Source organism: Bubalus kerabau, chromosome 11, assembly GCF_029407905.1.
Source record: "Bubalus kerabau isolate K-KA32 ecotype Philippines breed swamp buffalo chromosome 11, PCC_UOA_SB_1v2, whole genome shotgun sequence".
In the NCBI taxonomy this organism is placed as follows: Eukaryota; Metazoa; Chordata; class Mammalia; order Artiodactyla; family Bovidae; genus Bubalus; species Bubalus kerabau.
Window position 1 is genome coordinate 12,652,620 of NC_073634.1, and position 16,269 is coordinate 12,668,888.

A 16,269-nucleotide genomic window follows, 5' to 3' on the forward strand; every position below is an offset into this window, starting at 1 on the left:
TCCCTAGTTGCAGTGCTCAGGCTTCTCATGTGGTGGCTTCTCTTGTTGGGAGTCACAGGCTCTGGGGCATGCAGGCTTTAATAGTTGTGGCACATGAGCTTCGCAGTTGTGGCTCCTGGGCTCTAGAGCGCAGGCTCAATAGTTACGGCACACATGCGTAGTTGTTCTGCAGCATGTGCGTGGGATCTTTCTCGATCAGTGATCAAACCCATGTCTCCTGCACTGGCAGGCAGATTCTTCACCACTGAGCCAACAGGGTAGTCCCTGGAACTACGTTGTTGTTTGAGATTTAATGACATCACTAAAGTGTGTATTAACCATTTTTTCTAGTTTCTGTATCTGATGCTTTGCTATCTTGGGTCTTGTTGATGATCTAAGAGGGACTGCCTATCCAGGGCTAGATAACTCCTAGGGATAACTCTTGCTAGTGTGCTTCCATATGCAAACTAAACAACCCAAAGCCCCTACCCATCACCTGTCTGCTTTTTCGGGGCTCTTATACTGCAAGACACTATCCTCTGCCCTAATCACCCCAGGGCCACATCTGACATCTATGGGCAGTCCCTACACTGGGCCCCACTGAAACGATTCAAACGAGACCATCCTAGGCCTGTTTATCCTGCCTCACTGATTCTTTTCCTCAAAACACATAGTAGAAGACTTTCCTACATTTTCTCCATGCTCTCTGCCTGTAACCGTCTGTAAGACTGTATGCTCCTTTCTCTTGGGAAATATGACTAATAAACTATCTTTTCAATGGAAAACTTGTCTTGATCTGTTAGTGATAGCATTTCTTAGGCAGGTGGATAAGGAGTCCATGGACCCAGTCATGTAGTCATCCATGTCCTGGAATTTATGGCCATTTGGAATTTATGGCCATTCACCCACATCAGAGATGGGAGCTACGGAGCTGGTTAATCGATAACATCAGAGCCATAGGAACAGGTTCCTTGGCGTTGTCAGGAGATCAACCTTTGTTACAAGATCTAAGGGAAACAAACTGACCTAATCCTATGCCAAAACTATTTTTAGTAACAGGTCAAAAGGTATATATAATAAGATGTCTTAAAAGCTGTATGTGGATTTCTTCCTAACCCCTCTGGTATCTGTCCCTATTACTTTCTGACTTTACTTTCTGACTTTTAATAAAGTTGTTACACTGCTGCAAACACGTAAGAGACTGTGTTCCTTTGGTCCTGGAGAGAAATCTTTCCTTTGAAGACTATGAACTCATAGCTGACACCGAACATCACAGAACATAGGCCTCACTACTCCTGAATTTAAAAAAGTAAAATCTATATTTAAAAACAACATGCTCTTTGGAAAAATCACAGATCAGACCATTTGGAAAATCCTAAGCTGAATCAGTCAACCTAGTTTATCAGTCTCTTTTTTAAGAAGGAAAAGTTATTTTGTTATTCATTTGTGAGCAATAAAAAGTATAGATTTCATTTCAACTAAAAAGAATTAGAGACAGGTTCATACTCAAACATGGATAATTAATAACTTAATTATTATTAAATTATTCTTAATAATAAGACCCAGCAATTTCACTTCTAGATATATACTCAGAATTGAATGCAGGGCTTCAAACAAATACTTATACACCAAAGAGTACAAAGTTTATTCACAATAGCCAAAAGGTGGAAACAACTCAGTTGCTCCTCATTAGATGAATGAATATTCAAAATGTTATAAATATATATATGGAATATTATTTAGCCTTAAAAAAGAATGAAGTTCTGATACATGCTGTAACATGGATGAACCTTGCAAACATAATGCTAAGTGAATAAGCCAGACAGAAAAGGACAAATATTGTATGATTCCACTTATCTAAAATATTTAGAATAGACAAATTCAAAGAGACAGAAAATCTAGCTCAGACAAACCCCTTTCACATAGAAACTGCAAATGCTCAATCCAATATCCAAATTTAAATGAATGTAGGTCAAATGATTGAAATTTAATCATTAGAAAAGATGAAAATAAACATTTCTTCCATCTTGACATCTTCTTGGAGAAGTTTTACCACATTCTTGCAGTTCATTGGAGATAAACTTACATTTTAATATTTTGCCAAAATCACTATTTTAGAGAATTGATCAATATTTTGTACAGCTTCATGAAGGATTTTTTTGGCTCTCAAATCTGAGAGTCAGCTCTCAGAATTAATATCGGCCTTGGAAGAAGAGCTCAAAGATCAGGGATCAGGGATGTGCCAAAGTGAGCCAGAGAATAAATTGAGAGTGACTACAATAGTCTGTGACAGAAGGGACTGCTTTGGTTCCCACATGATGAGAGAGATGAGATTTATGCATTGAAGTTTTGTGTTTTTATTTGGTCTTTTTAAAAGATTGTAGTACAGTTGATTAATAATATTATATATTTTAGTGCAGCATGCTGCTGATGCTGCTAAGTCGCTTCAGTTGGGTTCGACTCTGTGTGACCCCATAGACGGCAGGCCACCAGACTCCCCCGTCCCTGGGATTCTCCAGGCAAGAACACTGGAGTGGGTTGCCATTTCCTTCTCCAACGCATGAAAGTGAAAAGTGAAAGGGAAGTCACTCAGTCGTCTCTGGCTCTTAGCGACCCCATGGACTGCAGCCTACCAGGCTCCTCAGTCCATGGGATTTTCCAGGCAAGAGCACTGGAGTGGGGTGCCATTGCCTTCTCCATAGTGCAGCATAGTGATTCACAATTTTAGAAGTTATACTCCATTTATAGTTATATAATATTGGCTATATCACCTATACTTTGCAATATATCCTTGTAGCTTATTTATTTTATATATAGTAATTTGTACCTCTTAATCCTATACGTGAGTCTGGGTGAACTCCGGGAGTTGGTGATGGACAGGGAGGCCTAGCGTGCTGCAGTTCATGGGGTCACAAAGAGTCGGACATGACTGAGCGATTGAACTGAATTGAATCCTATACTTCTATCTTGCCCCTCCACCCTTGCCTCTCACCACTGGTAAGCACTAGGTTGTTGTTATACCTATGAGTATTTTCTTTGTTGTTACATTCATTAATTTGTTTTATTTTTTAGATTCCACATATAAGGGATAACATACAGTATTTTTCTTTCTGTCTGACTTATTTCACTAAGTACGCTCCAAGTCCATCCGTGTTGTTGCAAGTGGCAAAATTTAATTATTTTTATGGCTAAGTAGTATTTCATATTTATATACCACATCTTCTTTATTCATTCATCTGTTGATGAATACTTAGGTGGTTTCCATAGCTTGGCTATGGTCAATAATGCTGCCATGAACATTAGGATGCATGTATTCTTTTGAATTAGTTTTTTTTATTTTTGGACATACATTCAAGAGTAAAATTGCTAGGTCATATATTAGTTCTACTTTTAGTTTTTTGAGGAACCTCCTTTCTGTTTTCTATAGTGGCTTCACTGATTCACATTCCTACCAACAGTGTAGGAGCATTCCCTTTTCTCCACATCCTCACCATTTGTTATCTGTAGATTTTTTGATGATTTTTGTTTAGTTATTCAGTCGTGTCCGACTCTTTGCAACACCATGGACTGCAGCACACCAGGCTTCCCTGTCCTTCACCATCTCCTGGAATTTGCTCAAACTCATGTCCATTGAGTCAGTGATACCATCCAACCATTTCATCCTCTGTCTTCAATCTTTCCCAGCATCAGGGTCTTTTCCAATGAGTCAGCTCTTCACATCAGGTGGCCAAAGTATTGGAGCTTCAGCAACAGCCCCTCCATTGAATATTCAGGACTGATTTCCTTTAGGATTGACTGGTTTGATCTCCTAGAAGTCCAAGGGACTCTCAAAAGTCTTCTCCCACACCACAGTTCAAAAGCATCAATTCTTTGGCGCTCAGCCTTATTTATGGTCCAACACTCACATCCATACATGACTGCTGCAAAAACCATAACTTTGACTAGATGGACCTTTGTTGGCAAAGTAATGTCTCTGCTTTTTAATATACTGTATAGGTTTGTCATAGCTTTTCTTCTAAGGAGCAAGTGTCTTTTAATTTCATGGCTGCAGTCACCATCTGCAGTGATTTTGGAACCCAAGAAAATAAAGTCTCTCACTGTTTCTACTGTTTCCCCATCTATTTGCCATGAAGTGATGAGACTGGAAGCCATGATCTTAGTTTCTTTTAAATGTTGAGTTTTAAGCCACCATTTTGACTCTCTTCTTTCACCTTTATCAAAATGCTCTTTAGTTCCTCTTTGATGATAGCCATTCTGATAGTGGTGAGATGATATCTCACTACGGTTTCGACGTGTTTTTCTGATGATTAGTGATGCTAAGCATGTTTTCATGTGCCTGTTAGCTATCTATGTCTTCCTTGAAATATGTCTATTCAGGTCTTCTTCTGTATATTTTTTAATTGGGTTATTTCTTGATATTGAGTTGTATGAACTGTTTATATATTTTGAATATTGAACCATTATCAGTTATATCATTTATAAATATTTTCCCCCATTCAGCAGTTTGCATTTTCATTTTGTCCATGGTTCTGTCAGGGGAGTGTGTCATTTCCTCGGGTCTGTCCCATCACAGCAAAAATTTGAAGTGACGGACGTTAAAGCCTTCAGTGTGTCACGGCTCCTGGACAGATCAGTGTTACGGCTCTCAGACAGATCTGTACAGAGTGTTACAGCTCTGTGTTACAGCTCAGTTTTATTTAGAAAATAAAGGAAAATACATCCTTGAGGCATGAGGGCATGCCAACCCAAAAGATGCAAAGAGAAGAGAGAGAGAGCTTGCATGAGAGAGAGACCCCCAGCCTTTTGGCTCCTCTTTTTATATGTTTTTTCCTCCCCTGGGCCTGCCCTGTGTAAACTGGGCTAGCCAGAGTGCTGTTTGTTCTACCTGAGGTCCTCACTCCGGTCCTCAGACCTTCCTTTGTTCTCTTTTCGTGGGCTTTTCCCTTTCTTGTCTTTTAGCCACCGCCATTCTGGACTCCTTTTTCCTATTCTAACTGCCTAACAGTTCCCTTTGCAATACAAAAACTTTTAAGTTTAATTAGATCCTGTTTATTTATTTTATTTTTTTTCCATTTGTTTATTTTTGTTTTAATTTCTTTTATCTTGTTTTCCCATCAATTTGCCATGAAGTGATGGGACCAGACACCGTGATCTTAGTTTTGTTTTGTTTTGATCTTAGTTTTTTGAATGTTGAGTTTTAAGCCAGCTTTTTCACTCTCCTGTTTCACCTTCATCAAGAGGCTGTTTAGTTCCTCTTTTACTTTCTACCATTAGGGTGGTGTCATCTGCATATCTGAGCTTGTTAATATTTCTCCCAGCAATCTTGATTCCACCTTGTGATTCATTCAGCCTCTTTAATATATATTATAAAACCTGAGGTAAATAGGATGGGCTCGTTTGGCTTTTAATGTTGGGAACCAGTAGGTGTCCCTTTTGGACCATTCAGCTTTAGGTAATGTAGTAATATCAAATCTTGTTTTAACCACATTTTATTGGTCCCATTTTAAGTAATCATCCAAATATTTCTTTATTCATTTGAGATAACACCTTAAAGAAATTCTAACTTGTTGGGAATTATAGTCAGACTTTCCTTACATGTTTTTCATGCTTATATTATAATTATTTTAATACTCTTTTTAGACATTGTAAAACCCATTGAGAAGAAGCACAGACCACAAATGAAGCTTCTCAAGCCAGTTTTTTTAACTTGTTTTAAATAAACTATGGAAGTCCTTAGTTTAATTATTAGATACATAATTTCACCTTTAGTTTGATTTTTGTTTATAGGTACCAGTGAGACCACTGGCTGTGATGAGCATACTTTAGATTTACCAGTTAGTTTTTCCAATTTTAAATGATCTATCAATTGGCCACCAATAAAATATATCTCAATAGAAATTCAAACCATTAAGATGCAAAAGACATCCCCATAAGAGAATGGGAGAGGATGTAACCTAAACCCAGAGAATTTTACTCTCAAGACCAAGTTTTCAAAAACACAAACAAACAAATCAAACAAGTACAGGTCGACCTGGGAAGATAGGGCAGAACATTTACATCTCAAAGACACAGAGAAATGCAAGTTTCCCTCTAGAAAGTCTTTGTTTAAAGGCTGAAAATATATTTTTTTATTAAGCCAGCTTTTCACTTTAATGAAACTTAATTGCATAGGCAATGAAAGAGCCCACTCAATGTCCATGGTGAGATTTCCTCCAATTTCCAATCAAGTAAACACCTGTAAGTTTGGTATGGATATTGGCAATTTTTCATTCCTTTTTATTTTGAAACCTTTATTTTCCATTTTGAAGTCAGTTTGTTGAGACAAAATTGCATGTGTTGGGCCAGTGTGTGCTTTTGGGAGCTTAAGTTCTCTGGTTTTGCTCCAGAGTTGTTTAAGCCCCATCTTATGTGCCTCGGGTTTCCTAGTGGAGTATAAGACTTCCATGGATGCTCAGATTGTGGGATAGCCAGTTCTTATGTGTGTCCCCTGTTGAGCAGTTTGTTAATTACATGAGTGGGTTTTCCTGTAGGAACAAGCTGCATGGCATGAGGTCTTGTTCCTGCAAATTTCTCAGTCATCTGAGAAAGCCGTTGCCAGCCAGGAAGAGAGTCCCTTTTTGGAGCTCAGAAGCTCTCAGAAGATTTCTGTTTTATTTTGACAAACTCTATTAAGGTAGCCAGGTCAAGGAAAAACAACAAGCCAGTCTTCCCCACTAATAACTCAGTCCTCCCCGCTAATAACTCAGTCCCACCTTGCCCAGTGTTTGAGCAGTCTTCTCAGTCTCTAAACTGAGGCTAACCACTCAGTATCCAAAATGAGTCTTCCCAGGGCTTTAACACTGAGGATCCCCTGCTTGAGCAAAATCTTCCCAGTGCCTTAACACTGAGGATATCCTACTCAGCACCTAAATTGAGAAAAATCCTCCCAGTACTTTGAGGGTGTCCCACCCAATGTCTAAACTGAGAAACCCAGGTACCTCTTTTTGAAACCAAGTTTCAAAGATAACATTTTCCCCCAAATAAAACTCAAGGTCATCAACCAATACAGGAGATCTGAGATCCAGGAAGATTCACTCAAATCTGTCTGGATTTCAAGGAGGCAGATGGACACAAGAGGCCTCTGCTGGTACCAAGGCTCCAGATTCTCGTAGAGTTCAGGTCAAGGATAGGAATCCATTCTGGATCCCTTTGTTGGTTGCCAAAACTGTCCATTTAAAAAATAATCACAACCTGGAAGTTGCAAGTTATGTTTTATTTGATGGGAATTTTTAGGACTTTGAGGCTTCTCTGGTGGCTCAGAGGTTAAAGCATCTGCCGGCAATGTGGGAGACCTGGATTCGATCCCTGGGTCAGGAAGATCCCCTGGAGAAGGAAATGTCAACCCACTCCAGTATTCTTGCCTGGAGAATCCCATGGGCGGAGGAGCCTGGTGGGCTACAGTCCATGGGGTCGCAAAGAGTTGGACACGACTGAGCGACTTCACTTTCACTTTAGGACTTCAAGTCCAGAAGACAGCATCTCAAGTAACCCTGAGAGAACTGCTCTCAGGAGGCAGGAGGAGGAGTCAAGTTATATAGAAGTTTGCAACAAGGGGCAAGTAGTCCGAACATCAAAAGATTATTGTTAATTAAAGAAAACCAGGTATCTCAAGTAATTTAGTGCCTTTTTATATGTGAGCAGATACAAGAGCCTGGGCTCACTGAAGTCATTTCTTTCATATATATCTCAGCTATCTGGGGCCAGTTTCTAATGCTTTTCACACACACACACCCCAGCTCCTCAGTGCTCACCATGGGGAGTGGCTGAGGCTGCTGGATAGTAGGTATTGTTCTTTCTGGGTGGCCTGCAGGCTCAGAAATTCACATTTGGAGGGATGGAATTGCTGATGACTGTGACATACTTGTTTGTTGATATGGCAGGAAATATTCCATTTCTCACTACCCTTGTTTTGAGGGTTAAAGAAAATATTGCCAGTAAAGTCCTTGGCATTGTGTTCTTCACTAAATAAAATCTAACTTCCAGTTCTGCTATTAACACTATCATTAATGTAATTATTAACACAGTGACCTAGAGTAAACCTCCCCAAATATTAGCTGTTCTCATGTTATTATATTAGAAATTCTGAGCTTTTGCATTACATGCACATCAGAGGGAAATCCTTATAACTAGCCACATCTCCCAAGGACCCTCTGAGAACAAATATTCTTTCTCAAAATTCAAATAACATTTAAATGTCCAACTTACAATGACCCTCAAGTTATGCCATTGTAGGAAATCTCAGAATCTGTGGGCTAACACTGCAAAGGTTTGTTTCTTGTTTATGTTCCAGTCAGATTCAAATCCTTTGGTAACTGTCTTTCAAGCAGTAACTCAGAGACCCAGACAGCTTCCATCAAGAGATATATATTTAAGAACTATGCTTAGAAGTAGCTTAACCTTTGTAGCTCTCACCTACTGATCCTAATTCTGGGATAAGTTTTGTCTCTCTCCGAGATAATTATACTTACATCTGTGAATCCATTTGTCATTTAGAATAGCTTAACTCAGTGGTAAAGAATTCACTTGCCAATGCACGACACATGAGTTTGATCTTTGGGTCAGGAAGATCCAGCTGGAGAAAGTCATGGCAATCTACTCCAGTATTCTTGCCTGGGAAATCCCATGGACAGAGGAGCCTGGCTGGCTACACTCCATGGAACTGCAAAATATTAAGACAAAAGTTAGCAACTAAACAAGTCTTATTAACCATCACAATTGTTCTCACATGAATGTACTAGTTGTTCTATTGATCCGTGTCCCTGCATCAAAACTAAGCCTAAGTTTAAATCTGACAAGTACTATTGAGTGGTACAATCACCTTCTTTATTCTAGAAAATATACTATTAATTCAGCCCAAGTTTGTATTTTTCTTTGGAGGGAGCAGTAAGCAATACTGAACTAAAATTGCCATAAATATTCAACAAATTCAGTTCCCTTTCATTATGTTCTTTTCATTCTGAACAGGAATCTCCATTATGGAAAAGTCTACAAGAAAAACATGTCAAAAAGATTTGCTTTCTCTACTTTATCCGCTAATAGATCACCTACTTATTCATGCAAGTAACTAGTCTGAGACAGGTAACCTTCAAGGCTTGACCAGCCCTGTTACTTCTTGAACTGACTACTCTCACTCACCTTCTTGCAGGTACCACATCTGCGTGACTGTGCTGATCTACTTCCTCCCCCTGCTGGTGATAGGTTATGCTTACACTGTCGTGGGCATCACACTGTGGGCCAGTGAGATCCCTGGGGACTCCTCTGACCGCTACCACGAGCAAGTCTCTGCCAAGCGCAAGGTGAGCAAAGGGCTAGCAGCACTTAACCCATCCTGGCACAGATGACAGACTGGTAAGCATGTGAGCCCCAGAGCCTCAGGAGTCCCGGAGGCAGTCCCTGGGTCCCCAGAACTGTAGAAAGGAGGGGAGGAAAGGGGAGGGGAGGAAGAAATCTTCCTTCAATGTGTTGTAACCTAGGCCTGCCTATACAGGCAAAAGCCTCCTCATTCTCACCCTAAAACTAACAGAAAACTGTCAATTCATAAAACACAAGCACACAGATTTACCTACAGAAGCATGAAGAGCTATTCAGTTCTCTTTAGTTATTACAATTTGACAAAATAATACATTCATTTCATTCAAACATTAAAAAGCACTAAAAGAAATAAAACTATGGTGATTGGGAACAAACTGGGAATTGCCAGGATTAGTACTGGGGGAAGAATCTGCCTACAAAGGGATTGCATGAGTCAATTTCCTTGTGATAATGGAGCAGTTCTGTATCCTGATTACTGTGGATTTTTTTACTTATCTCTGCATATGATAAAATTTCATAGAACTATACACCAAAAAAGTGCATGTAAAAGCTGGCAAATTCCAAGTACAGCCTGTAGTTTAGTTAATAGTACTGTACTAGCATCGGTTTCTTGATTTTGATGGTGTGGCATAGCTATGTAAGATGGTATCACTGGGAGAAGCTTTGTGATGGGTATCTGAGAATTCTCTGTCCAATTTTTGCAACTTCCTGGGAGTCTTAAATTGCTTGAAAATTAAAAGTCAAAAAATATATTGAGTCTTAACCATGAAAAGGCTCACTCCTTTCTAGGTCCTCTATTGAGTTCCCAAATGTTTATGCACTTATGTGCGCGCGCGCGCACACACACACACACACACACACACACACTCACCACGGTAACCACCGTTATTTGTTATTAATCCTTTCAGATATTGTAATGTATTTATAAGCCAAATAAACATATGTTCTTTTCTTTTTTACATAAATAGTAAATATGCACTTTTCTTCCCCTCATTCTTAAATTTAACAGTATCCACAAAATCTTCAAAACGCAATATAGAAACAGCTTTCTCATTCTTTTTTCCCCTCTTTTAGTACCACCTTGCATAGTATTTCATTGTGCAGATGCTAGATAGCTTTTTTTTTTATTGAAATATAGTCGACTTACAATAGTATTTAGTTTCAGGTGTATTGCATAATGATTGGACATTTGCATCCATTATCACCACAATAATTCCAGTAACCCTCTGTCCCTCAGTTCAGTTCAGTTCAGTCGCTCAGTAGTGTCCGACTTTTTGTGACCCCATGAATCGCAGCATGCCAGGCCTGCCTGTCTATCACCAACTCCTGGAGTTCACTCAAACTTAATCCATCGAGTCAGTGATGCCATCCAGCCATCTCATCCTCTGTCGTCCCCTTTTCCTCCTGCCCCCAATCCCTCCCAGCATCAGAGTCTTTTCCAACGAGTCAACTCTTCGTATGAGGTGGCCAAAGTACTGGAGTTTCAGCTTTAGCATCATTCCTTCCAAAGAACACCCAGGGCAGATCTCCCTTAGAATGGACTGGTTGGATCTCCTTGCAGCCCAAGGGACTCTCAAGAGTCTTCTCCAACACCACAGTTCAAAAGCATCAATTCTTTGGTGCTCAGCCTTCTTCACAGTCCAACTCTCACATCCATACATGACCACAGGAAAAACCATAGCCTTGACTAGACGGACCTTGGTTGGCAAAGTAATGTCTCTGCTTTTGAATATGCTATCTAGGTTGGTCATAACTTTCCTTCCCAGGAGTAAGCGTCTTTTAATTTCATGGCTGCAGTCACCATCTGCAGTGATTTTGGAGCCCAGAAAAATAAAGTCTGACACTGTTTCCACTGTTTCCCTATTTATTTCCCATGAAGTGATGGGACCGGATGCCATGATCTTCGTTTTCTGAATGTTGAGCTTTAAGCCAACTTTTCCACTCTCCACTTTCACTTTCATCAAGAGGCTTTTGAGTTCCTCTTCACTTTATGCCATAAGGGTGGTGTCATCTGCATATCTGAGGTTATTGATATTTGTCCAGGCAATCTTGATTCCAGCTTGTGCTTCTTCCAGCTCAGCGTTTCTCATGATGTACTCTGCATAGAAGTTAAATAAGCAGGGTGACAATATACAGCCTTGACGTACTCCTTTTCCTATTTGGAACCAGTCTGTTGTTCCATGTCCAGTTCTAACTGTTGCTTCCTGACCTGCATACAAATTTCTCAAGAGGCAGGTCAGGTGGTCTGGTATTCCCATCTCTTGAAGAATTTTCCACAGTTCATTGTGATCCACAAAGTCAAAGGCTTTGGCATAGTCAATAAAGCAGAAATAGATGTTTTTCTGGAACTCTCTTGCTTTTTCTATGATCCAGCGGATGTTGGCAATTTGATATCTGGTTCCTCTGCCTTTTCTAAAACCAGCTTGAACATCTGGAAGTTCACGGTTCATGTATTGCTGAAGCCTGGCTTGGAGAATTTTGAGCATTACTTTTATATGTATTTTTATACCCATTCCTCTATCAAGGGACACTTAGGTTGCTTTCATATCTTCACCATTGTAGATAATGTTGCTATAAACATCAGGGTGCATGTATCTTTTCAAGGTGTCTTTGTTTCCTTTGGATAAATACCCAGGAGTGGAGTTGCTGGATCCTATGGTGTTCTATTTTCAATTTGTTAAGGAATCTTCATACTGTTTTCCAGAGCGGCTGCACCAGCTTCTGTTTCCACTAACAGCTTCTCCTCGCCAGCACTTCATTGTTGTCTTTGTGATATAGCCTTATGATACATGTGAGTGATATCTCATTGTGGTTTGGTTTGCAGTTCCCTATTGATTAGTGATATTGGGGATCTTTACATGCGCCATTTGGTCGCCTGTATATCTTCTTGGGGAAAAAAAATCTATACAAGTCCCTGCTTATTTTTTTAATGCAGTTGTATGGTTTTCTTGATGTTGAGTTATATGAGTTCTTTGCATATTTTGGATATTAATCTCCTAACAGATATATCATTTGCAAATATCTTCTTCAATTCAGTAGGTTGCCTTTTTGCTTTGTTTGTGGTTTCCCTCACTGTGCCAAAGCTTTTCACTTTGATGTAGTCCCACTTGCTTATTTTTGCTTTTGTTTCCCTTGCCTGAGGAGACAAATAAAAAACCAGCTAAGACCAGTGTCAAAAAGGGTGGTACTTATGGTTTCTTCTAGAAGTTTTATGGTTTTAGGTCTTTTTCATTTAAGTTTTTTGTCCACTTTGAATTTATTTATTCCATCCACTTTGATTTTATGTCCAATCATTATGTGACAATGTGATCCAGTTTCATTATTTTGTATGCAGCCGTCAACTTTCCCAACATATTTTGTTGAAGAGGCTTTCTTTTCCCCCATGTAGATTCTCGCTTCTGTTGTCATAGATTAATTGACCATGTGAGTGTGGGTTTTTTTCTGGGTTCTCTATTCTATTCTATTGAGCTCTGTGTCTGCTTTGTGCCAGTACCATACTGTTTTGATCACTATAGGTTTTAGCATAGCTTTTTGAAATTAGGAGCATAATACCTTTAGCTTTGTTCTTCTTTCTCAAGGTTGTTATGTCTATTTGGAGTCTTTTGTGTGCCCATACAAATTTTAGAATTATTAGTTTTAGTTCTGTGAGATTGTCTCTGATATTTTGAGAAGTTACATTGAGTCTGTATGTTGCCTTGAGTAGTATGGTCATTTTAACAATATTAATTCTTCCGATCTGTAAGTATGCTATATATTGGTCTATATTGAATTTTGTTTGTGTCTTCTTCAATTTATTTCATCAATGTTTTATAGTTTTCCATGTACAATTCTTCTAGATCCTTGGTTCAGTTTATCCTTAAATATTTAAGTCTTTTTGATGCAATTGTAAATGGGATTCTTTTTTTAATTTCTCCTCTGATAGTTCATTAGTAGTATATAGAAATGCAACAAATCTGTGTGTGTTCTTTATCTACCTCTATTTAACTTTACACTTCTATTCTGTTGTTCTTTTCTTTCTTTTTCTCACCTTATGGTTGGTTTGTTCTGTTTTCGTTGTTTTTTTCCCAGTTGGCACCTTGTTTTAGTCTTGTGTTCCAGTTCGTGCTTTAGTGAGCTTTGTTCTTAACTGGTGGATATCATTTTTGGTTTCCTTTGTTCAATAGGTCTATCTATTGTACATTTTTTAAATTATTGTTTTGGATTTGTTTATGAGTGTATACTTATGTGTGTATATTCTATTATTTTAGTTATTATTTGCCTGATTTTGTAATTGCTATTGGTCTGGGGTGCATCTTTTGTTTCTCATTTCTGTATATTCATTTTAATCCCATTTAATGCCATACCAAACCACCTCTGGAATCTCTATTCCCTGGAGAATCTCCAAACCCTGAGCCTTTGGAGTGGGAGCACTGACTCCAAGACACTAGACTACCAGAGAACTCCTAACCCTAAGGAGTACTAAATAGTGAGAACTACCACAAAAGCAACCACTTGTATACAGGACCCAGCATCACCCAACTGCCAGTAGCACCCTGCGCAAGATGCCTCATCCAAACAAAAAACAAGACAAAAATACAAACCCAATCATCAGCAGACAGAATTACCACCTCACTCAGCGCTGCCCATCAGAAGGATAAAAAAAAACCCACCCCCTTCCAAAAGAATGCAAGCATAAGTCACACCCTACATGAAGCTTACACAAACCCCTGGACCAACTTTACAAGGGCAGAAACCAAAGGAAGGAAGAATTCAACCTCAAAGCCTGGGAAAAGGAGACCTCAAACACAACAAGTTAAAAAAAAAGGAAAAAAAAGGCAGAGAAATACTGCACAAATGAAGGAACAACCTAGAAACACACAAGTCCAAATAAATGAAGAGGAAATAGGCAAACTATCAGAAAAGAATTCAGAATAATGATAGAAAAGATGATCCAAAACTTCAAAAATAGAATGTAGAGGATGCAAGAATCAATTAACAAAGGTATAGAAGAAATAAAGAATAAACATACGGAGACAAACAACACAATTACTGGAATTAAAAATACTCTAGAAGGAATCAATAGCAGAATATCTGAGGCAGAAGAATGGATAAGTGAGCTGGAAGATACAATGGCGTAAAATAACCGCTGAATAGCAGAATAAGGGAAAAAGAATGAAAAGAACTAAGGATAGTCTCAGAGACCTCTGGAACAATATTAAATGCACCAATATTCGAAGAAAAAGGAGAGAAAAGAAAGAGTATGAGAAGATTTTTGAAGAGATTAGAGTTGAAAATTTCCCCAGCATGGGAAAGGAAATAGTCAATCAAGTTCAAGAAGCACAGAGTCCCATACAGGATAAACCCAAAGAGAAACATGCCAAGACATATACTAATCAATCTAACAAAGATTAAAGACAAAGAAAGAATATTAAAAGCAGCAAGGGAAAAGCAACAAGTAACATACAAAGGAAACTCCATACATTTAACAGTTAATCTTTCAGAAGAAACTCTGCAGGCCAGAAGGGAATGACAGGATATATTTTAAATACTGAAAGTGAAAAATCTACAACCAAAATTACTCTAAGCAAGGATCTCATTCAAAATTGATGGAGAAATCAAAAGGTTTACAGACAAGCAAAAGTTAAGAGAATATACTACCACCAAATCAGCTTTACAACAAATGTTAAAGGGACTTATATAGTCAGGAAATATAAGAGAAGAAAAAGATCTACAAAAACAAACCCCAAGCAATTAAGAAAATGGCAATTTGTTGTTCAGTTGCTCAGCCATGTCCAACTCTGTAATCCCATGGACTGCAGCACACCAGGCTTCCCTGTCCTTCATCATTTCCCAGAGCTTGCTGAAAGTTGTGTCCATTGAGTCAGTGATGCCATCCAACCATCTCACTCTCTGTTGTCCCTTTCTCCTTCTGCCTTCAATTCTTCCCAGCATCAGGGTCTTTTTCAATGAGTAGGCTCTTCACATCAGGTGGCCAAAGTATTGCAGTTTCAGCTTTAGCATCAGTCCTTCCAGTGAATATCCAAGACTGATCTCCTTTAGGATTGATTTATTTGATCTCCTTGCAGGCCAAGGGATTCTCAAGAGTCTTCTCCAACACCACAGTGAAAAGCATCCATTCTTCAGTGCTTAGCCTTCTTTATGGTCCAACTCTCACATCCATACATGACTACTGAAAAAGTCATAGATTTGACTTTACGGACCCGTTGGCAAAGTAACGTCTCTGCTTTTTAATATGCTGTCTAAGTTTGTTATAGCTTTTCTTCCAAAGATCAAGTGTCTTTCAATTTCATGGTTGTGATCACCATCTGCAGTGACAAAAACAAACCCCAAACAATTAAGAAAATGGCAATAGGAACATATATATCAATATTTATATTGATATCAATAATTATATATCAATATTTTTATATCAATATATAATATCAATATATTATATATATATATATCAATAATTACTTTAAATGTAAATCCATTAAATGTTCCAGCCAAATGACACAGGCTGGATGAATGGATACAAAAAAGAGACCCATATATATGCTGTCTACAAGCAACCCACTTCAGACCTAAAGATACATATAGCCTGAAAGTGAGAGGATGGAAAAATATATTCCTTGCAAATGGAAATCAAAAGAAAGCTGGAGTAGCAACCATCCTATAAGACAAAATAGACATTAAAATAAAGAATATTACAAGAGATAAGAAAGGACACTACATAAAGATTCGAATATATTCAATGCACTCCCTATGAAACTACCAAGGGTATTTTTCACAGAACTACAACAAATAATTAAGCAATCTGTATGGAAACACAAAAGAGCCCAAATAGCCAAAGCAGTCTTGAGAAAGAAGAATGGAGCTGGAGGAATCAACTTTCCTGACTTCAGATTATACTACAAAGCTACAGTCCTTAAGACACTATGGTACTGGCACAAAAACAGA

At 38.6% G+C, this 16,269-nt stretch overlaps 1 protein-coding gene across 1 annotated transcript in view; it reads left to right on the forward strand.

The window, feature by feature from the left end:
• The window catches only part of TACR1 (tachykinin receptor 1), a 178,560-nt gene that overhangs the window by 154,626 nt on the left and 7,665 nt on the right, over window positions 1–16,269 (forward strand). Inside the window, exon 3 of the mRNA XM_055539540.1 lies at window positions 9,164–9,314. Within this exon, the coding sequence (XP_055395515.1) occupies window positions 9,164–9,314 (151 nt within the window). The remainder of the gene's footprint in view (window positions 1–9,163; window positions 9,315–16,269) is intronic.